This window comes from Aptenodytes forsteri, unplaced genomic scaffold (assembly GCF_000699145.1).
Source record: "Aptenodytes forsteri isolate BGI_AS27 unplaced genomic scaffold, ASM69914v1 Scaffold217, whole genome shotgun sequence".
In the NCBI taxonomy this organism is placed as follows: domain Eukaryota; kingdom Metazoa; phylum Chordata; class Aves; order Sphenisciformes; family Spheniscidae; genus Aptenodytes; species Aptenodytes forsteri.
In genome coordinates, this window is record NW_008796222.1 from 4620826 (window position 1) to 4647555 (window position 26730).

General features: G+C 37.3%; 2 protein-coding genes across 2 annotated transcripts in view; one reads left to right on the forward strand and one right to left on the reverse strand.

Moving 5' to 3' along the window:
* FAM162B (family with sequence similarity 162 member B) overlaps positions 1-6669 on the forward strand; it is a 7298-nt gene extending 629 nt beyond the window's left edge. Inside the window, exons 2-4 of the mRNA XM_009289190.2 lie at positions 305-416; positions 3404-3512; positions 3747-6669. Coding sequence (XP_009287465.1) covers positions 305-416; positions 3404-3512; positions 3747-3845 — 320 coding nt within the window. The 3' untranslated portion in view covers positions 3846-6669. The remainder of the gene's footprint in view (positions 1-304; positions 417-3403; positions 3513-3746) is intronic.
* A 917-nt stretch (positions 6670-7586) lies between these two features.
* On the reverse strand, positions 7587-24508 carry KPNA5 (karyopherin subunit alpha 5). Its single transcript, XM_009289131.2, has 13 exons — positions 24377-24508; positions 22024-22125; positions 21837-21936; positions 20937-21031; positions 19977-20108; positions 18970-19058; positions 17692-17791; positions 15885-16048; positions 14706-14784; positions 13744-13869; positions 12462-12589; positions 10614-10792; positions 7587-8873 (listed from the first exon to the last, which is right to left on the reverse strand). Exons 1-13 carry the CDS (start codon positions 24503-24505, stop codon positions 8686-8688), a joined length of 1611 nt encoding a protein of 536 aa, XP_009287406.1. The 5' UTR covers positions 24506-24508; the 3' UTR covers positions 7587-8685.
* Positions 24509-26730: the final 2222 nt, after the last annotated feature.

Here is a 26730-nt window from a genome sequence, read left to right on the forward strand (position 1 = left end):
CGGGTCCGCACCGTCGCCCGCGGGTGGCACGGCAGCTCGGGTGGCCCCAGGCGTTCGCCCGCCGGCTTGGGCACCCGCAGGCTGCGGGGAGGGCGAACGAGAGCCGCGGCGACTCTGGTTGCATGCGGGGGCATTCAAGTGACGGCGTGGAGGTAACTGCGTAGCGGAGACATGGAAGTTTAATCCCCGAGTTACTCTTGCAACGAGCAGGACGGGCAGGGGTTTTCCCCTTCCGCCGCTACTACCACCCATCATTCTCTCTTAGTGCATGGTTTGACGAAGCGTTTTTTTCCTCATCTTTAAGCTGAGCAGGCTCACAAGGTGGTTGCAAGTTACAAACCTTCGAAGTTTGACAAAAAGATCCTCCTCTGGACTGGACGGTTCAAGACAGAGGAAGAGATTCCTCTGAGGATCCCGTAAGTGTTCTGTTCTTGTCCAAGGGGAACATGGAGCTGAAGGGAAAGCGGTGGCGTGATCCTGTTCTAAAGCTTTTCCACAGTGTTTGAACCAGTCAGTTCTTCAATACTGAAAACTTGGAAACAAATCAGAGGGCAAAAGAATTTCCTGTCCTGGTTAGAGGTTAAGATGAAAAAATGTTCCTTACTGGGGTCCCCAGAGCCTGCGATTAAGAACTGGATACATCTGAGTAGATAGCTTCGGTTAAATTTATGTACTGGCTTGTTTATTTTGCTTATTCCTAATATGCAATCAGAGAAGGATGTTGTTGGTAAACAATATTTTCTGTTTATAGCTCCTGTAAACAGTTCTAAGGCAGCTGACTGTCGCTGAATGATTACATCCAACAAATTATGATTTATTATAGAGTTTGAGGAAAAATAGAGAAAGAGGTTATGAGAGAAACATCCCCCAGCAAGGAAGACCGAGTACTTTACGTAGGCTTAGCCTCCCATTCATGTTGACCCACTGGACTAGATGACCTTTGAAGGTCCCTTCCCACCCAAACCACGCTGATTCTGTGGTTCTCTGACTTGCTGAAAGTTAGCATCCCCCAAGGGAGTCAGTTGCTGAACACAATACCCCTCTAACGCCAATTGCTGCCTTTTTCTTAGGATGTTTGATAGCGTGTTAGACGTCTCTCTCCAGGACACTACTTTTTATCATCGCAGTCTGTCCCTGTCTTGGGTGGTATGTTGAGTGTAAGCAGTGTGCAAGAGCTGTGTCAAGCTACAGGTACATCCTCTGCCTGTTCCTCTTGGTTCCTGACAGTTTCAGTGACGTTTCCTGAGCCGGACAGTAGCTTTCCATTGTCCCACCTCTCTTGCGCTGTGTTAGTCCCACCATCTTTCCCCTAGAGAAAGGTTCAGACAGGTCTCAGAAGCTCTAAAAGCTATTCAAGTCATCGGGAGGTGTTTATAAAGACACACACGTTTGCCAGTCCATACACATACACGCACACAAATTGCTCGTTTCTGTGCAGTAGTTGGCCTGCCAAGCGCGTGTCACCACTTTGTGCCTTCTGGGAGACCAAAGTCTTTTTAGAACTGTAAGATCATAAATAGTAATATACTAAAAGAAGTTAATTGTGAGACATCGAAGCTGAATTGTGTCACTGCTTTAACGATTAAAAAAATAAAAGAATTGCAAAATACTGTTACCTGTGAACATAATCTAGCTGCTGAAGATAGTTTCTACTGAGGGTCAAAGCTGCAGTCCTTGTTCAAGGTTGGTTGTTGTTTTATAAAACAGCTGTTACTGACTTCAGCAGAGGTTTAACCAGAGTCTTGATGGAGAATTGAGCAGCAAAGGCCCTAATGCGCAATTAGGGGAGAACATAATCGGGTCTGTTTTTCTTAAAGCAGAGGCAGAAAGCAGGGAGAAAGTGAAAATCTGCTTCAGAAGAGTTTCAATTAGTGCATTGTGAAATATGATTAGGCTAATAAGCCAGACTAATAACACTTATGGTTTTGCTTTTGTTGCTACAAATGGATTAGTGGATTAATGATTTTATGTGCTAGTCTGATGTGCGGTTTGTTTTAAAGATGATGGGTACGAAACAAAAGCAGTTACTTAGAACTGCAGGCATTGTCAGCCATCTGCAAGAAACGTGGCACGTACAACATGAGCATGTGTGTGCGTTGGCAGGGAAGGGGGCCCCATGGCACAGCCGCTCGTCAGACTTGCCCTCTTCTGTGGCATTAAAGCCTTTGAGGGAAGCACGGCAGCCCTCAGCCTCGGCACGCGCTTCCATGGGCAGAACTTCCACTATAAAAACTCTGGCTCTGCCATGTCCCACCACTCATCCTCTTTAAAGTAAAGCCAGAGGTGCTTGGGGGGAAAGAGATCGTTACAAGATCTTTACTCACAACATAAAATCAATTCTTTATGCAACTATCCTTTTTACATATATATGTATAAAACCATAACTATATATTATGCGCTTTTTATATTCTGTCTTATAAATATCTTTATATAAAGTATTCCCATGTGATTTATGAAAGGAAAATAGTGCACAGCCAGTATTATAATGAACATCTTAAAATCCGTACTCCCAAGTGTAATGTCTCAGAATAAGACTTGGCTGAAAGTTTTGAGGCAATTTTAGTGATACGGAGATTTCCTGTGCCGCTGGTTCTCAGGGGTATGCAGCCTGCTGACAACGCAGGAGGGTGGAAACGGGAGCTGTACCAGCACAGCTTGCTGGGCCGTACAATGCCTCTCCTGCAGCAACTACCGCCAAACGCAGGGCAGAAGTTTTCATTCCTTCTGCCTTTGATCACCAGCAAAAATTATCATGTAGATTGTTCTTGTTTAGGTGTCCGTTCCTGTAACGGTGAGAGGACTGACATCACCTGCCCACTTTAAATAAAGCCGCTGCTTTTCTAAAGAACTAAACTCTTAACTCGCAGCAGTACAAACTCAGTTGTAATCACCTACCCAAGTGTGTAAAGTCCCTAGCCTACAGTATACAGGACGCCATCTAAACAGGTTAGATATGACAGCAATTAATTGCTAAAGTTAATTTTGAATAAAAGGAACTTGTCTTCACCACACCTGGTTGACACCGCAGATACTTCTCCATCTGTTTAAAATAGATAAACCCCTTAATTTTCACTGTTTAAATAGAGCTTAAGGTATGATTTCTGGTTTATTTACCCCAAGTACTTAAACGCAAATATTTATGGCATGACCATTTTTTTTTCCAGCTTAAAAAAAAAAAAATCCATTTAAATCCATTAAATGTTGCTTTTCCACTGGAAATGGATTAGGGTCAGAAAATGCACGGTTCTTGGGTGGTACATAACCAGACATAGCAAGCCGAAGATGCTTGTTTCAGAAGCGAACACTATTTTTATTTTTCAGTGGTGATGTTATGTCTGCAATGCTTTGAAGAAGAGAGACTTCACAGTTTTGTAATGATTCAATTCAATAACTTTAATTGCAGGCCAGAGATGCTAGACAGGGCAAGAAACAAAGCTCGAGTTAAAGCTTGTTACATCATGATTGGACTCTCAATTGTTGCCTGTTTTGCAGTGATTGCCTCAGCTAAAAAGGTGAGTGCAGCGCTAGCTAGTTATCACGTAGCATACTTAAAAATGATGGAGTTCTGTGAAAAGCAGACCAACGAACAGCTGCAGCTTACACCTACCCTAGTTTTAGCTAACCTACGTTCCGGTCACCCCTGACGTGTAAGCAGTTGCTGGCTGCTCCCGAGATTGGGAAGCTTTCCCCGAGGTGCGTCGTGACTCCTACTACACTCCTCTGAAGTAGGCGTTTTACTTCCACAGGCTGCTGCACGTCACGAGTCCTTAACCAGCTGGAACCTGGCAAAGAAGGCCAAGTGGCGGAAAGAGGCCGCGCTAGCAGCGGAGTCGAAGACAAAGTAACCTAGTATGAAATGCCAAAAGTCCTTGTAGGAGCAAAGTTAACTGTTGCTGAGCGATTAGCGAATTTCACCAATAAACGGAAAACTGTAGTATTGCACACGCTGGAGCCAACAAGGGTAGCTACAGGATCACAAAAAGGAAATGGAGGGTCTCTCTTATTAGAGAGCTACTCGATGCACTTGTTGCAAATTATTAAAATTAGAATGTTTTGCACATGATTAAAAGCAGTAATTAATTTCAAAGGAGATGAGGTAGTTTCCTAAGAACGTCAGGTATGGGGGGAGCCAAGTTTCCACAATCTGTCTTGAAAACTCTCTCAGGCTTATCTTGAGCCGTTACACAGGTAAGAGTTCCATACAGAAAAACTAGCCGTGTTTTTCAACAAAAGGTTGAATGCAGCAAAGACCAAGCAGTAGTGAAGTGAAGGTACGAAAACTGCAAAAATAAGGAGGCTTATGCAATTCACTTTTGCAATTCTAAATAAAGAACAAACTGTAATCAGCCAGAATATTACAAGTCTTGCACACTGAGAAGAGAAGGTTTGGAGAAGCGAGGGGAGGGGAAGTGGCCCGGTAATTCCACCAGTTCTCCCGTCCTTACAAACTTCATGGGAATTCCCAAAGAAGCGGTCGGTTCTGCAGGCAGAGACGGGACTGTGATTACCGTCCACGTGTATGTTTGGTGAGATGTTTACAAAACAAGTTTTCTGGTGACAGCGCCTAGTCTTACAGTGCACCCGTCACCCAGTTTGAATTCGTTTGCCTCAATGCTGTATTCAAAATGGCATTTGTGTTCTCTAGTTTAAGAAGCCACACTTACCGAAACACTAAATAAATACAATAAACGTCTGTAAAATAGGTTTTATTGGTTTCTGTATGGTATTTGGAGATTTAACATTCCATAATATTGCATACTACTCATATGTGTTCTGTTACAGTAATGGGCCTTTGGCCTGGATTTAAAGATGCACTATTACTATCTGAAGTTAGTATAGGTGTTTAGTTTCCACACATTATACGGAGATATTGTGCCATAAGTAACTGAAATTTCTCATTCCAGATTTCAGTGAACTCTTGAGGTCACAGTTAAACTTTATGGATCAATCGGCAGACCTACTACAAAAATCCTCAGTTGCACAATTTAATAAATTTAAACCAACTGAGAACTAACCGTGGAGGAAAGACAATAGTGCATCTTATTTTTTTTTTTTTTTTTAAAGACAGACCCGACAGTAAATATTTTCCAGTTGCAAACTTGTTCTACAGCTAACTTATTTCTGTGCCAACATTATTACTATTTTCTGATTGCTGCTAGCAACAGTGTTTAAAGCAAGTACTAGAAAATTAAAAAGCTGTATGAACCAGTCCTCAGACAAAAGTGCAACGATGAAAAAATTAGATACGATTCAGTGTATCAAGAGTAGGGAACTAAAAAAAAAAAAAATCTTATGCTTTGCATAGTTGCATAGATTAGCTAGTTAGTATTCACATTTAAGCAGAACAAATGGTACCCTTTTAATTGAAACCAAAACGACAAAAACCAAACCCCTGTTTTTTTAAACAGACTTTGTAACTGATGGGGCACTTCAGATTCCATATAAAATACCAAACTTAAAGAGATTTTCTTCTCTCAGTTGTTTTTTTGTTTTTCCTCCACACTTGTTTCATCTGTTTAGGGAACATCATCATATTCACGCCCCTACCTGCAAATGACTCCACCAGAGCGGACCTTAAGTCATCATCTCCGGTTTTACATTGTTCGTTTATGTGCTTTTAACAAAGTGTGATGTAAACCCAGCGATAAAATAGGAGAGGCCATCTTGTACATTTATCCTTTAAAGAAGAATTTTCATTATGATTTTTTAACAATTTTAGGGTAAACCAAATGTTGAGTTTAAGTAATGATTTTCATTAGTCAAAGTCCGTCAATTTTAGTTCCCTTTTAAACCGTTACATTTAAACGTATGAGGCATGAAATATAGTTTATCTAAATGCGTAAAGTGCACACATACAGAATAATATATCCACAAAACTGAAGACATTCTTTCAAAACAAATATAATACTTTAAATGTCCCCTCTTTTCTTCATTTTCAAGTCTTTTAATCAGTATTTTTATAGTTCAGATTTGGTTTAAATTAGAGAGGCTTATAAATGCAGTTTTTCCAGGGTTTTCCAAATAAAAAGCAGGCACAGCTGGTTATGTTATCAAAACAAGGTTGTTAGAAACAATGGAATACCCTGTTACCTGAATAATTTTCTTACACTAGAAGAACACTGAAATTCAGCATTTCCTAGATTTCCTTGATTGTTACCCTGTACTTTGAACAGATGGGGCGGGGGGGGGAGGAAGGTCAGTATATGAAAACCTGAAACCATGAGAGTAAAAAGGGCACAAATACAATCATCTAACATTATATGAAAATTTGGCAGCTGTACTCAGTATTACCACGCTATTCAAAACTGTTGTATGCTGTACAAATCTAGGTTTAAAGTGTCATTTGCTAAAATATCTCATTATTCAGAGTTCATAAAGTAACAGCACTCCTATATACACTTCTTACACTTCTATCTTCCACTAAAAAGACTTCAAAAAGAGGTTTCTTCCCTCCCAGTTACATCTTAGTCAAAACTGACCGTTAATCTTAGAAAATCCACTTCAAGTCCCACATTCAATTACAATACAGTATATATTGCTGTAACATCAAAGTGAAACATCTTAGAATCTTAACTTGCATGTAAAAAAAATTCTAAATATAAAACGGTACTGTAAATGATACCACCTTTAACCTGTATTTTTCAGTGCATTAAAATATTGTTTAGTGACAAGCACAGTGCCGTGGGGCAAGTAATTTGAAGTTTAAATTGCAGCTTTTTATGAAGCATGAAATGCTCTCATACGTCAAGGATTTCACTTAACCCAGGAGTTTGATGCTAACACATTAATTACAGGTAATAAAAAATAATACTTCAGAGTTAACCCAAAGTATTAATTTCTCCAAATGAGATATACTACTAATACACCAGAAACACTACTTATATGCAAGTCGAAGCAGAGTATACATTTTTCTGTATTCAAAATTGTTAATGCAAATATTAGAGTTCTATTTCTTTTAGTGTTTAACAGCAAACACTGTATATTGTAGAGCCTAAATATTTAGATGACAGTAACTTCTAGTTAGTTTTGGTGTCCACAAGCATGAAATCTCTCATACGTCAAGGATTTCACTTAACCCAGGAGTTTGATGTTAATACAATAATTACAGGTAATAAAAAATAATACTTCAGAGTTAACCCAAAGTATTAATTTCTCCAAATGAGATATACTACTAATACACCAGAAACACTACTTATATGCAAGTCGAAGCAGAGTATACATTTTTCTGTATTCAAAATTGTTAATGCAAATATTAGAGTTCTATTTCTTTTAGTGTTTAACAGCAAACACTGTATATTGTAGAGCCTAAATATTTAGATGAATACTTCAGAGTTAACCCAAAGTATTAATTTCTCCAAATGAGATATACTACTAATACACCAGAAACACTACTTATATGCAAGTCGAAGCAGAGTATACATTTTTCTGTATTCAAAATTGTTAATGCAAATATTAGAGTTCTATTTCTTTTAGTGTTTAACAGCAAACACTGTATATTGTAGAGCCTAAATATTTAGATGACAGTAACTTCTAGTTAGTTTTGGTGTCCACATACTTAATGCTATTTACAGTACAACAAACTTTTCCTTCAACTGGAAAGGAGCGATTTACTATTCATTCTTCACTGCAGTATTTCTATCGTCTTACCAAAAGAAAACCAAAGTCAGTTAACTTAAAGAACAATTCAAGTGGCGGCAGCGTATTTGGTCAAAAAAATAACATCTACTGTCTAAACTTTTAAGAAGCTACTGTACTAGAAAGGCAAACATTGCAATGTTTCTCAAACTGAAGTGGTGTTACCACATTTTGACAGGAGACAGCTGTAAACCATCTGCTTGGCGACTTCTGCAAATCACCATCTCTGTCATTCATAATCGCAGCATTCTTCTGGTAACTACAGCAACTGCTTCCACTGCAAAGTACTGTATTTGTGGCTGACTTTTAACGCCATTTAGCAGCTTTCATTACAGAGCCAACATCAAATGACCAGCAAGCTCTCTGCTGATTCCAATTTGAAAACCTCTGAAACAGTCCTCTTCCCACATAATTCAGAAAAAGCTTTTTCATATATTCAATATTATATTAGGTAATTAGCATTATATATCTATTAAATACATTTTATAAATAAATTCCAACAGTGTGTTGTAAAGTAAGTAATGCATAAAAGTTTCACAATTTAAATAAATATTTTTCACATTCCAATTCAGCTTCTTACAAGCTTGTCTTTATTTCATGCCTTTAGTTCCGAAGCAATGTTTTTGCTTCAATACAAGAGGTAGATTGATAGAGACTGGGCAAGTCAAGCCTACTGCCAAAAATGCAACTGTCAGTAACTGTATTGCTGATATGCAGTTTGAGACTACATGAAAAATTCAGAACCACTACCTAAAAATCCTACCAAGTCTTAGCTTAACAGTTCTTGTTAAATCACATTTAATGCTTTACTTTAGACATGATTACTCACAGTTGTTTTCTGTACACAAGAGATAATGAAAAACACAAATACAAAACAAAGAACAGTTGTATCTATCACAATATATAAAAGTGCATGAGCTGCTTCATCTATTTCTGCAAAACATATTCAACTTTTCCTCTAACTTTGGCCGTAAAGGAAAGACCTCTGGGGGAAAAAAAACCAAAACCCTACAAGTGTTTACATTTTATGCTTGTCTTCGCTTCAATAGTTTACAGCTGAAACCCCTCCATTGGAGCCTCCTGCTGTTGAAACACAAACTGCTGCTGACTTTCATCCACCTGAGGTGCAATACTGGAGTCCTCTTCTTCGACACCAAAGTAATGTTCTATGAGTTCAAAAGCCTTTTGGTATATCTCTTGGTTTTCATGCCTCTGAAGAAACTCAATTTTATCAAGTCCTAAATTCAAAACAAAACATTTTCAAAATCTAGTTGCTTAAATTAATGATGAATTCAAAAGGAAACAGCTTATAATACAGCTTATAGTATAGTGGTACTTCTTAGATTAAAAAAATGCAATCCCAAATCATCTCAATTCATTCGATATCATCGATTCTTAATTTCCTAACCCCATGTATTTCTAGTCTTCATTTTCTGCAGCATTTTCAGCTGTCCAAGCAATTTTAAAACAATGCTAGAAGAGTATCAATTAAACTGAAGAGGAGGAGGAGGCTGTAGTACCTACAAAGAAATATGCCATGCCTACAAAGAAAGTGAATCTGTGTAGAATTAGGATAGCATAAAACTGTTTGCTGTAGCAATTTCCAATATCCCCATTTCTTTTCTTTTACTCTTTCAGTCTTCCCCAACTCTAAATTCTATCCCCTATTACGGAGTCGTCACTGGGCACAGTCTGGTATCTTTTTTCAAATTTAATTTTAAGATTTGAAGAGACTATCTTTCCAAAGGCTTATCATTTGCCAGCTAGAGGACATAACCTCTCCTCTGCTGGCAGAGTGCTTGGCGGTCAGTTAAGTTTATTCAAAACTCTTTTTAGCTTTTTAAGATAATTCATTTTTCACTTAAGCTGGATTAGGAAAAGCTCGCACGAACCCTTCTGGTGACTACAGAGGCCAAAGCAACGAGGGTGATGTAATTAGCTGCTTCCCCTACTTGAACTTATACTCTACAGCTTCAGCAGCCCATGCTTAACCGGTAAAGGAAAAAAAAAAGAGAACCTAGACACATTCAATAGTTGAAATTATAAATGGACTCAAAATCTGGAACAGAATAAATTCCATTAAAGTATTCAGTACTTATTCCTCTTACATGTTAGATTGCAAAGTAAGTTCTCCAAGTATGCACTTGATTTTAGAAATGAAACTCTGTAACAGGCAATTCAGATTTAAAAGGCTGCTTTACAGAAAAGTTAGTACCATCTAATCAGATATAATGTGGTCAACTAGGACTGTTATTAGCAGTTTCTGAAACACAAATGTCTGCCAATTTTGTTTTGTCAGAGCTACAAAAAGATAACCCTCCATAAATAATGCCAGATTCATTGTAAGCCAGGTTTAACATTAATTTTGTTAAATCAAAAGCATCTAGTCATGAAATTCCACAAGTGTCATTTTAGTTTTGATACTCTGCCTTTGAAGCGTGGTTTAATTCAACAACTCTTAAAGAAGAAAAAGAACAAAATACTTTCACAAATTAAGTACAAACTTATTTTTGTGATCTGAAGTTGATTTTGCTATTACTGATATTTACTATGCTAAAAAGTGATCCGACTGTGGGAATAAGTAAAACAAACTCTGATCTCGCATCCCTGTTGGTAATGAAACTGTACCAGACAGGACTATATATTAAAGTAATAAAACTATATTTAGGATTGGCTGATAAACTTACGCAAACCATGGCTCCAATAGACTAGGACACCTGTGTGTTAAATATTTCTGAGAATGTTTCCCGAGAGGCACATTTCATAAACTGAGTGGACAAACATCCACGGTTTTTCTGCATTTAACCGCTTTTCCCATCATGTTACATAACTTAATTTATGATGCTTTCATGTTCACTTATGCTTGAAGTAAAAAGTCTAATATTAAACTTACCTACAAATGGTTCACAAAGGTTTTGTTTTTACAGCCAGAAATAAGGAAATTCAGGTACGTAGTTTTACAAGAAGTCATTTCTTACCATATGCTTCCTCTATAAGGGCACAATAAGGATTAATGCCCATTCCATTTTGCTTAGACTCTTGTTCTCCAAGACGCAGAATGTTTTCAAGTCCATTTAAAGCCACCTGTACTATTTTTGAATCCATCACAGTCAGGAGGTCACACAGAGGCTTGGTACAACCTAGTGCTACCAAATACCTTTATAACAGCAGAAAAACAGAGGGGGATGGGGGGAAAAAGGAGGACTGATAATCCAGCACATTTATTCTGACATGCCTGGCTATCGCTATCGGTCCTTAATTTTGCTAGAAGTGGCTGAAACAAAAGACTTCTAAAACACAACACAAAGATAATCTCAGTTTGAAATTGAATAAATATTCTAATTCATCCTAATGAGAAAATTTAATGTGCATATTCCTAACTAGAGTTTGGAATTTGTAGGCTTTTCAACTCCTTTTCGCTTATGATCTTCAGGTGGGTTTAACTGAATAGAAGGGAAAAAGTTCATTTCACCAGTAAGTTATTTTCTCAGGCATTTGAAATTTTGTAGTGGCAAAAACATCAAATAAACACGTTAGAGACAGATAGTAACATTGGACGCTGCTCTGTACTAACGTAGTCCACACTAGCAGCCCATTAAGATATTAGCATTACCTACTGTAAAAGGAAGGACATAACTGTAAATACAAAAAAAGATATTGGGATTCTGAGTATCCTATTGCTTTTTCCAATTTTGCACAAAATTGTGTAGGAACTTTGGAAGTCAGAACCTGTGTCCTTGTTTCTAGTGTGCAAGTAAAATGAAGACACTAATGTTTGCCGGCATCAAAAGGTTGCTTAAATATAGTTTATTTAGTGGTTTTAAATTATCCTGCAGTCAGACAGTAGTACCTTGAGAACGTTAAAAGAGCTAAAATTTCATGACATGGATAATACCTGTATTTTGTGACAAGAAGCTACTTTTATGGTATTACATGCATATTTACTATTTGAAGATCCTGAATTAAAATTTACTTAAAATATGCTAAATTTTAAGATGTGACGTTATGCAAGCAATCAAAATAATAGCAAAAACACACCAAAAAACTTTCCTTACCTCTGAGAACACTTAGTGGTTATAAGAAAACCAGGATTGTTTACATTTTAAATAAATCAGCATGCACTTATTGCAACAGATCTCCCAAACGTGCTGGAAGAGTTATCACATCACTGTCAGTTCTGGCTTCCAAATAGTACACTGTCATTTTTAAATCTATTTATCAACTACTGACTCAAACTGATCGCTATGCTGATAGTATTCAGAGAAACCAGAGAATATTTTATTCTAGTCATTCAAGAAGTCCAATCTTTGCAGCGCATAAATAGCTGCTGACAGTAAAATTTTAATCAAACTCAATTCTGAAAAAGGAGTTTAGATATCTGCTTTAAAATAATACTGATAGCAAGTTTAAAATACATGAAAAACCCACTAAAATTCCTGATGTCTCTTCACAAAGAGATACAATCCCGCTGCACAAGTTTTCTAAAGAACTCTCACAAATTTTTCCATTTTCAAACACTGAAACTCTTCATTAACTATTCCAATTGCGTCTGACAATGTAATATCAACTCTGGAAGAGAACCCTGTGAAAGCTTTAGGTGTAGTATCACTGAAACAAAGCAGTATCGGTCAATTTGTTATTAAGTCCACTGCATATATTTCACTCATTTTTCTGAGCTTCTACGTGTTTAGTCCCTGTGTCGACACAGTTACAAGGAATTAAGGTTTAGGATTTTGCTCCTATGTTTGTCAGGATTCAATTGCAGAAATAGAAATGCCTTAGAAAAGATACTTAGGCATAGAAAATAGTAACATACACAAACTTACCTAATCTGTTCAGGGGTTCCTCCTGATGTTGCATTAGTTATGGCCCATGCTGCTTCTTTTCTGGTGCGAAATTCAGCTTTTTGAAGAATTTCGATCAATATTGGAAAAATATTTGCATCTATAACAGCCTAAGAGATGAAATTATAATATCTTATAATAATTAATAAAGATTTAGTATACAAAGAACATTAATACCCTTCACTACAAAAGCCAGTGATACCTGCTGATATCAAAGCAAACAATGTTTTGTTAGAAGGCACCACACTAACTAGAAACGCTAAACTGAAGTTCGAAACTATTCCAACATTATACTACAGCAGCCATGAGAATATCTTCTTCGTTGATTTCTCCGTCTCTGGTGGACAGAATACTGCTTACTGGATAGGCCCATTTAAAAATCATATGACATAAGCACTAAACCTGAATTTTTGAACTGGAGATCAAGCCTCAGAACAAAACTTCACTTTGTCCATTTTATTCAGGTTTGCGGTCTCCACAGAAAGACTATGTCTGTAATTGGAGACTGTATTATAGATTTTAAATTACATTAAGAAGCAACATTTTCATCCCTGACTGAAGCAGAGGGGAAAAAAAAAAATCATATTGAAACATGTACTCTGATTCAGAATTCTCATTTTTGTCAAACAGAACCTTTTTTCAGGTAACTCCAGACACCTGGAGCAATAGTCGGGATTTAGTAGTTTCCACAAGAATACAACTCAGTATTGATGACATCATGCAGGTCTTTTATCCAAGCAAAACGTTCAACATTTCCAGATAGGTAGAATTGATAAATTGGCACTTTTCACTGGACTAGTTTGTGCAAGATGTTTTGTTTCAACTTTTAAAAAAGAAAAACAGCTTTAAATACTTTAACAAGTATATTACAATGCATAACAAAATTAAAGAGAATATACCAGTAGATGATCCTCCCACAGGGAAAAATAACTGTTGATATCAGATCTAAGAGAATATTTTAAGTATCTTTTCATTTGTTTTATAAGCATCAGCCAAATCCCTTTGAGAGAAATTAATCAGTTTCTCTAGTACAAATCATGACAGCTATTTTTAAACTATCATTTTATGAAGTTATTTATGATAATCTTTCAAAATTTAGAAGAAAACATTTAAGTTAGGTAAAATTATAGACAGTTAGCAGTTAGGACAAAACAAATAATGAAGAGTCAATGTTGTATCTACTTATTTCTCCTTGTGAAGGAAAATCAAGTGAACTAGCAAAATGAAAACAAAACCAACCAAGTAACAAATACACAGGCTTTACCTGAATCTGAGCTCTGTTTCCTGCAGTAATATTAGAAACAGTCCAGCACGCTTCTTTTCTAATAGATTCCTTGGGACTACTGAGCAAGTGCAAGAGACAGGGTAATGCAGAGCAGTTTAGAATCACCTAAAATAATTTGAGAATTGAAAACTGGGTTGTACAATATACATATTGGCATATATATTGGCTTGTGCAGTAAACATACATATACATAAAAGCACTCTACAGATGACTTCAAAAGAACATTTTGCAACACATTTATATTATACAAAGTATCATAGATAACATCCTGCAAAATTAAAGTGTTCAATGCTGTAGTGGGTGAATAGATGATCCAGCAATTTGAAAGAATCTGCCCTCAGTTAAGTTCAGACCAGAAGACTGACAACAGCAAGACTAAATAAGGCTGCTTAAGGCTAGAATATGAATAACTGAGAAGTGTAAATCTAATTCGTATAGTTATTTGTTCATTTGTTTTTTGAGACAGATGTTTTCTGTTTAATACCTTAGCAAAATCCTCTCCTATAGAGCTCACAACAAATTATGTAATAACTTATTTCCTTATTTTCCCTTTACACTAGTTCAGGACAAATCAAGTATGACTGTTGCTTACAAGTGACTGCATTTGAAGACTTAAAAAAGGGAACAATAATAAATAACTGAACCCCCACTAAGGAGAATAAAAGGGGGGGGAGTTACTTTCATTGTGAATGGGAAGCAACAGCCAAAAGTACCGTACAGGAATGAAGCAATCCACTACATACAGTGCTCTAAGAACATGTTCATTCTTGCAGTAATCTAATGTTTAAAATAGCAGCCTAAACTGTGAAATTAACAATATAGATTTGTACAAAGCCTCTTTCACTGACATACGCAGATACTTGTACTAGACATGTATTTTGTCACAATTTTTGCAAAATTCTGTCCTGCCAATTCATTTTTCTTAAATCAACTAGTCTTACCTGTGTTTGGATATCATCCCCAGTAACAATATTTCCAACTGCTCTTAATGCAGGGGATACCACCTTGTAGTCATTATGCCTGGAGACAAATATTAAATTGCTTGATATTACCAAGTGTTAAAGTATAATTTTGCATTTTCAGTGAACAGTGGTTTACTTCAGGTGCTAAATTTTTAGCTATAGAAAACATTGCATTACTTCTTACACTTTCCCCCTATTTAGCCAAATTTGACAACTGCAAGCCCACAACTGAATTGCTGATTCAAGGAAAGGGCACCTCTATGGAACAACACAACTTAGAGCAATCTATCTGTCCAGCAGATTCATTTCACCCAGCTCAAGTATTATTGAATACAACGCTGGAACCTGCATCATTCAATAACCACAGAAACAAAAGGGGTGTTGTTATTAGCTGTATACTAAAACTTAACAGCCCTCCTTTGTAAGGGAACTTCCCCCTTTTGTAAGTCAATAACCCTAAAAGCCAGTACATGAAGCCCATATTCAACTGTCTGAGGTGTAGGGGAAGGAAATCTACTCAGTTGTCCTAAAGCTTCTACAGAAGAGAAAGCAACCTCACCCTCTCCCGACAGCTATACAAATGAGCTTTTCACAGGGAACTGTGCTGAGCTGTCAGTGCTGGGAACTACTAACCCTGACCTACTCTGCAGTCCCCACGTGAACACAGGGATTTAGTCTCCCTTTCTAGGAAAATAATGAACCATAAACCAAATATACTGGAACAGTTCAGAAGTGGCACAAGCCTGCCTCTGGACTTCGTGAGTCCAAGAACTGTCTGTATTGAACCTACATCTCCTATAAAGGTAAGAAAACAAAATATAAGAGTGAAATTAAAAAAACATAAGCTGAGAAATTAATTTACAATTCAAGCTTGGTCTTCAGTCTTCACCTTTCTATTCCTCCATGTAAATCAAATCCTGCATGAAATTTTAAAGAATATAAAGGAATACTTCCGAGAAAACTTTTTTTCACTGTCGATCTCAGGAAAAATCCCAGGAGCCAAGCAACCTAGCAAGCAACTTAAGGTTTCAGATTGAATTCATGTTCGTCACTTCTCACAAAATAAATTCAGACTTGAGGTGAGAAAAAACAACTCAATTTGAATTCATTAATATTAACAGTACTGCAAGACATTTACTTGGTGAAGAGAAGACTTACATAAGCAACTCTACCAATCTTCGACACACTCCAGAATCAATAACAGCTTGAATTTTATCATTGGGACCATCTGAAAGGTAAGAGAGGGCCCAGCAAGCATCTGCTAATACATCCGGGTCACTGCTAAACAACAGTCTTGATAAAACATTTAAGCAAGGAGCAACCTAGGTTAAAGAAAAATATTACATAAAATTAGGTGTTTCATATTTTTCAAGTTTCAGAGACATTCTGCAAAGGCATTAAGGTGCAAAACTATTTACTGCCAAAGCACACGAGCTCCTTAATGAGTCAGGACCTAGGTGGAATACTTCCTGATTAAACTAGATATCCAATTCAAACTGGCAAATTTGATAAATTCTGATTCACAGCCTATTTAATTAGAGATACTATATTAGGTATATAATTGTTCAGCTTAAACAAAAAACATCTGCTTTTACAGGTAACCAGGAATTACTGATGCTTTTTTGAATCACTCAGGGAACAGAATTTCAAAGCAGTAACATTTTTTGACATTGCTGTCTTTGTAGGAGTACTGGAGGTTGTTTGTAATAACCAATTTACAATTGCTTTACCACAAAGAAACTCAGAGTAATTCACAGAGGACTCAACATTCACTGAACCAAACGAGCAATGGCTGACTTCAGTTCCCACTGCAACTGTAGTCTCCGGCCTTGATCTCCTACAAGTTCCACACAGACAGAGCCAAATGAACTAGACCATCTTAACACCACTTGGAACCTGACAGGTTTCAGCTGTACAGCTTGGGAATCTCATATTCTTTGTAGAACTTAATTCTTTATCTTACATCAGTTACGCAATTAAGCCTCCTTTATGTGTCCAACTGGTGCTACTGCAAAGGGCAAAAAGCAAAAGAGCTATTCCTATTAGCAGCTGCCTACAGTGCATCCTTTTCCACTGAAGTTGTGTTTAAGCAGCAAGAAATCTTCCTGCCTTTTTACTACCAGAACAAAACACTACTGAAGGATATAACTTGGGCAGAGCAATTGTGAGGTCGTCAATTAACGTCAGAAATCCCCCCTTTTTGTTAGTATCTCTCCAAGAATTATTAAGTAGCAATTGACAGTAATTACTACCTCATGAGGTAAGCTTCAAGACATGTAAATTCTCTCCAGGTTATCTTTAATGATCATTTAACCTCAGTCTCTTCTACCAGAAGATCCAATGTTCCATTCTTCTAATCTTTTAATGTCATTAACCTTACCAGAAATTAATTTCATACTGAAAATAAGGAGCTAATACTCCTACTAGCCTCTACAGCCTTACTGTCTTTATAACCACATACTGGAGAGAGGAGGAAGCGATGGGGAGAGCATACAGGCAAATCACCTCTGTCATCATAGTCTGATTTAACTGCATCTGACAGAGCAGAAAACTCAAAATTTTATTCCTGCAGTATGCACTCACAATCATAAAATAAAAAAATAAAAAAAAAAATTTTAAAAAACGTCAATCGTATCTCACATCCTCTAAAACAGATCTGGAGAAAATACAGCCCCAAGGGGTTTAGTGCTGAATGTATTATTTGTCCATCATTTCATACCAGTGAATGACTATTTGCATCTGACTAACTACAATCTCAAGTTTTTAAGTAATTTAATTTTATTGGGGATAGGCGTCAAAGTAGAGGATTTTTTGTAGATACAACAGATGGACAAGACTGTGTGATTACATTAAAAAGATAAAACTGAGTCTATCTCCAGATTCAAAGATTCTGCGTGTTATAACATATTACAAACGTAAGTCTTCTTCAGCTTTCTGACTTCTCAAAATGAATACTTTATTATACCTTACTGAAGTCTGGAGGAGGGTTCTTTCCTCTACAGAGATTTGAGAGAGCCCAGACCGCATTTCTAGTTGTTGTAAGACGATTTGAATTTGTTAACAGTCTGTCAAAGAGAGACAACAACAATAATAAAAATCGTTTCTTATTGAAAAGTTAAGTCTTTTTATGTCTATTATTAACAACAGTACCTCAAATCAGGAAAAGAAATCCTATTATTGGGCACTAGTTTCAATTTCTTTCTCTTCATAGCTTACATGCTGCAAATATTTTCTTACAATCAACTGAATCTGTAGATTATTTTGCATGGACATCTCATTCCCAAATCAAGTATATGCATATAAAGTAAACCACTGCTCATATGAAAAATCATTCAACTAATCTTTTCTGGGGCTAGCAGATGCAACCCTCCCTTGAATTAACTTTGATTTTTTCATTCACAGAATGCAATTAATAATAATAAAAATAGTTCCATAAAAAGTTAGAACTTAACAGATCTTCTAAAAAAATTAACACTTTACTGTTTTTGCTGAATAGAATGCGAAAGATTCAACACCTGAAAAGTCAGGTTCACTTTCAGATACATACCAAAATGTCTAAAACTGTTAATCTTTAAATCTTCGAGGAAGGTAATCACATTCTCCTCTATTATTTTAAGCTATTTTACAAATGTTTCAAAGCATTTTATTATTTTAAGCAGTAATAAATTGAACAACATTTGTGTCGTATACATTTTTTCCCTGTGATGAAGCTACCTTACATCCTATTGTAAGCATACAGTAAATGCTGAAATGATATTCCTAGTGAAGAGAAATCTTCTGGTGGAACACAGGTCACGTAACAACTACTCTGCCAGCTCATCTCAACAAGCAAATGGACAGATAGCAAGACCGGAGCTCGGAGCTACTCAACAAAGGTGGTGAAACTAGCCTATTGCCCAGCCAATTGTAGTCACAGAAATGCAAGTGTGAATTAAATCATCTCTCCCACCCTATATACCCAGAACTCTGGCAGCACAGAGTTCTGCACAACACAGAAATTTCATACCTGTGAAATTATACTTCTCTCCTTTTGCAAAGACTGGAAAGCTTCCAGTGATGGACTAATTAAAAATATGCATGAAGCTCAGGCAATCCAAAACATTAGGGTCATAGCAGTATAATAAAAAAGAAACATTCTCAATTTAGCAAAAAGCTTACATTCTTTTCAAATAAATTTTAAGTTGAAGTTTACAGTTATCTATACCTGTACACTACAGTAATAGTATTAATCTACAATACTTACTCCAAGAGAGGTGGTAATATTCCACAGTTTAAAACAAAGTCTCTGCATTCTGCATTATCACCAGCAATGTTACCAAGAGCCCACACTGCCTTAAAAAGCAAAGCATCCAAGTGAATTTATACATGCTTGCAAATCAACTTTCACAGATCATCTATGTATTTTTTTACAGCAAATATTATAGAAGCAAAAAAGCAGTATCATTCCAAATATAAAATTTCAGAAGACTACCGGTTTCTATATTCCGTTTTTTGTGAACTCACACAAAGTCAATTACCTACACTTGAAGTCATTCTTTCAAGGAAAGTCTTCTGTTATGAAAATATGTTGATTCATGTGCTTTTCAATAAAAAGGATACACACACTCTTTTCAATAGTTACATTTGCTCACTATGTGTAATAGATTCAATAAAACTGGCTCAAAGTTGCAAACAATGTATGAGGAATAAAAAAGTTAAATCATGAACTTTCACTATACAAACTTTCAAACATGCTAAATAAAAGCCAGTAAATTACAGACTCTCTTAAACAAAACAAAAAACCCCCACCAAACCAAAATAACAACAACAAAAAAACCAAACCCACAAAACCGAAGTTCAGGAAAATATTAATGAAGACTGTAACATAATAAGATAGAAGAGCAGAAGTATATAAGAAATAAAGCTGCAAGATAACTTAGGAAAAAAAATCCACATTGTTTTCTACTATATTCTTTCTATTATGGTGTTTTAGATCCTGTCCACCTGTAAATTCCACAATAGAAATCAGGTGCTTTCTTCCAATTACTCAGTGACGTGAAATAAAAAACAGGTTCAAAGAAACATGAAAGAATCAGAGGAAAAAAACATGAGGGAAAAAATACACTGAAGGTAAATCCTTATCTTCCTGGAGGCAGATCAATGGGCTAGTAGGCAAATGGGGCTCAAGACCTCTCTAACCACACACAACCCAAAAAAGACATTCATAAATGAATTTTTAGTAGTTATAAAATACCCTAAGAAAACAGTTACCTGCTCCTGTACATCTTCATGTTCTGAACTAAGCAACTTAATAAAAATTGGAACAGCTCCAGTTTCAATTACAACTTTGGTGTGTAGAAAAGTTCCAGATGCTATGTTTGTCAAAGCCCATGCCGCTTCAAACTGTTGAGGAGCACAAAGAAGACCACGTTAAACCCCTCAGCAGTAAAACTTAGATTAATGAAAAACAGTTTGACGTGAGAGTTGCAGAGGTTAATTTTCCAACTTTTTTCCTTTCTACTGAAATGCAATTATTACTATTATTGTACTTTCTATACAATAAAATAATTGGCATTGACAAAATCTCTACTTAATAAGCACCTTCAGTGTCTAAATTATTTTTAGGTTTTGGCTTGCAGCACTAACTGTAAGGAAATTTCAAATCTCTGTTAACCCATACAAATCCCTTCTGTTTACTCTATATTAAGTTAATTCTTCTAGTATGAAGGTACACAAGGCCTAAGTGCCATTCCATGGGCTACCACAAGTAGACAGAACTAGTTACTCCTACTGTTATTTATATATTTTTCAAAGATTTTTCTACAAGCCTTTCAGTTTCCTGTATTTTTTCTTCTTTTCTAAGATTTCAACTGAAAAGTACTACAATATACTCAATACAAACAAAACACATTCTGCTCGCACTTCAACGTTGATGATCTTAACATACTACTCTGGAAACTCTCTTGAACACATTCTGCTTTCAACACCCATGTATGTGACCAGCTGAATACACAACCCTAAAGACTACTATGAAATTCACAAGAATCAAGTCACAGTTTCAGTGGCAATAACTGACATTTTAGACAACTAAAATTTACAGTTTCAGTGATTAAAAATAATTAAATTTGGTTATTAAAAAAAAAAAAATAATAATCACATGCTTTCCAAAGCTGTGTTGGGGGGAGTTTCTAATCCCATTCCAAACCCCAAATCAGCACCAGCCAAACTCACTTGCAGAGTGTAATTCTCATTCCTCTCTAGAAATTTCACAAATCTCTGTACTACTCCTGGTTTTTGTATGACTTCATCTATCGGTGGATTAGGCTCTAGGGAATAAAAACAAACGTATTTGTGTAAGTCTAACAAAAAGACCAAATAAATTACTTTTTCAGTATGACACAAAACATGAATATGATTCTCAGTTCTTATCATAATTTTTAGCATTCAATCATTTTAATCTCAAATGAAGGAGCTAAACTTTTGACTTTAGAAGACTGCAGGATCATCTCCATAAAGTGCTATAATTTAGCAAACACCCTATTATGTATAGTAATAGTAACACATACTAATATTCACTGGCATGTTAGTAACTCATCACAAAACACTGTTCCCTCAATCAGTAGCTCAGGTCAGTGGAAGAGCAATTATTATTGGATACTATTTTAAATGACCAAGCATACCTTCACCTATCATGCTATGCAAATACCAGCATTAATTTAAGACTGCATGTCTTACAGTCTCAACAGAAAAAAGTTACAACTGTTCTTTGGCAGCCATATAATTTTTCTCCCCTCAAATACAGAACGAGAATCAGAAATTGAATCACTGCAACAAGTACTGTTAAGTAATGGTAGTGTGCAGTTAGTTACTGCCCTGGACACTTCAATCAAAATATCCTTGCTTTTGTTACTTTGTCTGAAAGACTTAACATTAGAATAATGAAGCTTTCTGTATTTAGCCATTAGGTCGGAATAGATTTGGCACGGTTTCTCTATAAACAGAACTAGAAGTTTCAGCAAGCTCTATTTTAAAGTAAAACAAAACTAAAGGTTAACTGACTCTATAAAAAAAATTCGTAACACCACCACAGAAGGAACAACAAAAAAAAAAAGTCAGGCAACGTTTACGTACCTTTAGATAGCAATTTTCTGAACTTCTGCGTTGCTGTGAGTTGCTGATCAGGATCATCCGAGAAAATCATCTGCACCATATCTACTGTAATAACTTCTTCCTAAAAATGAAAGGAGGATTTCTTACGTCTAAGAACGTACCATGCACATTAACAGATAACATTCTAAACACACTCTAAAGTAATTACCTCTGGAATAGGTACAGTAGAGCTCACATCAGGATCCTGAATTGGACTTTCTACCATAGATTCTTCATTTCCTGGGAGAGAAACGTTTCGGCGTTTAAACAGCTAAACGAAGAAGAAATTTTTGGGAGACATTAGAGTTTACCATCGAGTGGGTATTGATGACATACACTTGAAGAAATGCTTTCACCAATACTAATCAAAGTATTTCAACTACTCACCTTCCTACTCACCCATGCAAATGGAATTCTACATGAAAGTTTAAAGAACATAAAGGAGAAAAACACTACTATATCTGTATCTTGATAAGCTCCACGCAACACTTGAGACAGACATTTAAAAACTGAAGTTCTTTTTAATTAGCAAAGATCCGTAAATTTTTCCACATGTAAGAAAAAGAAGATACATATCTTTTTTTACTCTCACCACTCATAATTAGCATTTATTTTTAAGCAGGAAACAGTAGTCTACAAGCTACTTTCGCCTTTTTTCGTTTATAGGCTAAAGTCATCAGCACAGAGCCAATGTTTGTGTTTCAGCACATCCCGTACCTCCCTTCAACAGAAGGTCTAAGATCTATGTACTTTCTTTGCATGCCAATTAAACAGCACCTATATTTAATATACACTTGCAGAAAGATTAAAACAGAAACATTATTTTAATATAGTTGGAGAAAAAATGGTGTAGCTTCAAGGTGAACTTTCAAATTATGTAACATTAAACATTCTCTACGTCCAAAAATCGCTTTAACATTGGCTGCATGCACTGCCTACACTCAAAATACATACCTGCACCGTAGTGCTTAATGAATGCCTCTTCATTTTCTGGCATACAAGCAAAACATTTGCATTAGCCCGTTTTCTTCTAGAAACCAAACCTAAATTTTTATCTTTAATCCTGTGCTACACTTACAACTACTGCAATTAACAATTCTAAGAATATTATGTTGGTATCTTTAAAAATAAATGTTAGAATCTCAGTCCATTGAGTAAGATTTCACCTGTAAGCATAATAATGAAACCTCCCGCTAAATCCTGAAAGTTTTTGTCCTCTAGGACCTAGAGGTGTCTATAGACACCTAGACTTCTGCTGTTGTACATGCCCCAAACTGCAGAAGCAATTCCATGTTTACATCTACCCATATTTCAAACAGGAACCTAAAACAAAGCATTCTCTCCCTTGTTCAACACACTTCTGTACTGGGCACAATCCTGGACACGAAACAACTGCAGAACCATGGACATAAGCAAAGTTTAACTCCATTTAAACCCACAAAGGAAGAAGAAACATTCTTCTTTTGGAAGACCAGCCATCCTTTCTAGCATTCAACAAGGACACAGAAGCATTTGGTTGAAATGTATAAACTGTTTTTGTTTAGGATCACGGTCTATCTACCAGTTATAATTTCTTTTGGAGCAAAAGCAGTCTCATCTCCCTGCATAAACTTGTTCTCCCCGGTTCAGGAAGAACTGAGAAACACCAGTCCAACAAATTAAGATCAAGGAGAACATAACTGTATTCTCATTATTACGACAGTCAGCATGGGAGAGGAAACACCCAGTATTTTCATAATTTATCTAGGGAGTATTTACTACAAAAGACAAAACCAAAACTTTCAGCAGGAACTGCAACAGAGTTACCCATTCACAGGTAAATGCTCCAGTATCATACTACTTCTTACTCTTACCTCTCTGGCCCAACTAATTTAAATTCTTTTTCCATGCAGTAGCACCACTTCCCCAGGAGAATGGTAAGCATTCCCACCTCAGAGAAGACTGTAGATCAGTGCCTGGGACACTGTCTAGGTTGTGGGAGACAAATTCAGTCACTTTAGACCAAGCAGAAAAACAAACTACATTCCTTACTTTCCTGGCAAGAAACTATTAAACATTTTGGAAAAAGGAACTACCACAAACCATTAAATTATACAATGCTCCATGTACTCTGATCACTAAAAATTCAATTAGGACAACTGCAAATGTTATATGTAATAGTTCAGGGATCACTAATTGGTAGCCACTTTACCAAATTGCCGTAGAAAAACTCTTGGGCAATTTGAAGTATGGCTTCAAAGATGAAAATAATCCTCTCCCTTCTAACAGTAAAACTAAGGATTAACCTTAAAACACAGGTCTCTCCTCTGCATGCCCTAGTGACTTAAGAGGGCTTCTGTTCACTTTTTTGTTTTATGATCCTGTCGAGAAGTGCCTGGTGCTCCCCAAGATTGCACAGAAAACAGAAATTCAACCTGGCGCTCTGGATTCTGCTCCACAGGAGGAGTCTGCTCAAGTCCTTTCACATACCTGAATTTAGCTTCACAAGCATTTAACAGTTAACAGCTCACCAAGATACCTACCTGTTCTTCCCTTTTCTGTTTCCGAAGCTGGATTCCTTCTTCCTCTCTTCGTCTGCGCATTTCTTGGGGATTAAGTGCGTTATTCTTGTAGCTTTTCATTCTGAAGTTATCTTTACCTGGGCTTGCCATGTTGTCTATTAAAAAAAGAAAAGTTACTCCAAAAGGCCAAACCTTGTGAGGCAAACATGCCATCTCTTGTACTACAAAAGTATCTGCAGCAGCAGCTATATATTCCTATAGCTGCTTGCAATACCCAGTTCATTAACAACAATCTCTAAGGTAGAAATCAGAGAAAAATCTTTGCCTAGATAGGCATTTCTAAACTGCAGATTAAACTACAGATCATCTCAGCGACCAGATAATTCATTAAAGGGCATAAGCTACTGTAAAAAGAAGTTATAGGTCTTATGAGCAAACTGAGAAACAAAAAGCAAAATTTTGATTCTGTCAGCAAGTAAAGGAATTTGCTTCCTCCTCTCATAAAGGAGACATTAAATGTATTAAAAAATAAGGACAAATCCAAGAAGAAAACCTGCAGTAATTACTGCTTCATTTAATATCTTACTGCATTGTTTCTTTTTTTTCTAAAAGATGCCTATCTCGCAAACATAATGCAGGATCTAAAGGTTATGCTGCATTTCCTTCTAAACTGTATGCAGAAAAAACTCTGCAGAAAAACAAAGTAAGGGTCAGTAGCACCCAGATAGGCATACTCTTTTCCATTTTAAACTAACAAAATGATTGACCCATTCTAATTAACAGCTCTTTTGATGTTAAAGGATTAGAATCTGTCTGTCATTTCAGGCACATCAGTTGTGAAAAGATAAAAGTGATAAAACATGATTCTGTCACTGAAATGATCAAACTGACTGAAAAAGGTTGTTAATAGCATGGTGCTAGTTTTTAAAGCTAAAACTGTAGCCTTCATCTGAGAAATAACTGTCAAAAATATGATTTAAGACTCTACACGAACTCTCACTTGTCTGAAATTCTTCTACAACAAGAAAACATACATAAGAATATCTGAACTCCAGCTCTTGAGCTGCACACAGTTCTCGATCGACTTCCATGGTGGGACTTTATTTTTTTTATATCAGCATAAAGTCCCAAGGACTGCTGAGCAATAAACACAAGCTATGAGAGGAAAACAGTCCGCAGACTTAGGCTGACATCAACAAGACACTCCGAGGACTCAGCAGCCTGTTTCACCCAAACACATTTGCTTCACAAGGGCGTCAGTAAACTCCTGCCATCTCTGGACCACGGTGCTAAGTGTGCAATTTTCTAGTAATCGTCATGTAACGTTTGAGATACAATTTAAGAAGATCATTTTCCCCAACAACACTACTGGCTTAACTAGCCCTAGAACATCATCACTTCCTTCATCGCTCATGCCTTGCTAATTTAGTTGCATCAATAAAACTGTCAGGCCAAGCAATGAACCAAACAAGAGAAGCATGCGTTAGAGTAACCCAGTTTAGACCACTAGCTCAATAAAGAGTTACAGAAGCACAACTGAGAGGAAGCTCTCATCAAAACTGTTTTCAAGAAGAAAACCTTATAAATTTATAGCTTCATTCCCCCGAGGGTTTTGGTATAGACATCATAAGGGCAAAAAGACTGGCAGTCCCTGATCTATTCAGGCTTCACGACTTCTCCATCTAGATCCAAGGAAGTCTGCACTTCTGCTCTGCAAAACTACGCTCGTTTTAACACTAAATCCCTCTACCCACCACATCCTGCATCTCACCCACTTGTTGTGCCTAGACTGAGACCTACCCTAGTAATAGGCTTTTTTTTCCTCCCTGCCTACATAAGGCTCCCTAAATACCGCGCCTTGCTGCACCACCGCCCCCTCCCCGACTGGCAGCGCCAGGGGAGGCCGCACGGGCTTCCAGACGCTGCCCGCAGGCTTCGCACCGGCCAAAACCCTGGCGCAGGACCGGGTCACACCGCAAGTCCCCTTGCCGGCTGCCCAGCCGAGAGGACACCTACCCCGGCCACAAAGAGCGACTAGCGAGGCTCTTCACCCGCGTCTCTTGAAGAAGGGGTGTAAAAGTCCCCTCCAGCAGCAGGGCAGGGAAGCGGGAGGAAGGCAGCCCTCTGACTGAGGAAGCAGCGGAGAACAGCGCGGGAAGACCCCGTCCCAGCACCGACCGCCCCGCCTGGCGGGGACCGAGCTGCCGTGCGCGGCAACGCCCGCTGCTGCAACCGCCCCCGAGCACGCAGGAGACCGGCCCGCGCCGGGCAGCCTTACAGCAAGGGGCACCGCACCCCGCCCCGGAGGGGGGCACAGCCCCTCCTGCTCCTGCCCCTGCCCCTACCCGCCGGCTCTTAGCGCTCTTCCGCCCTTA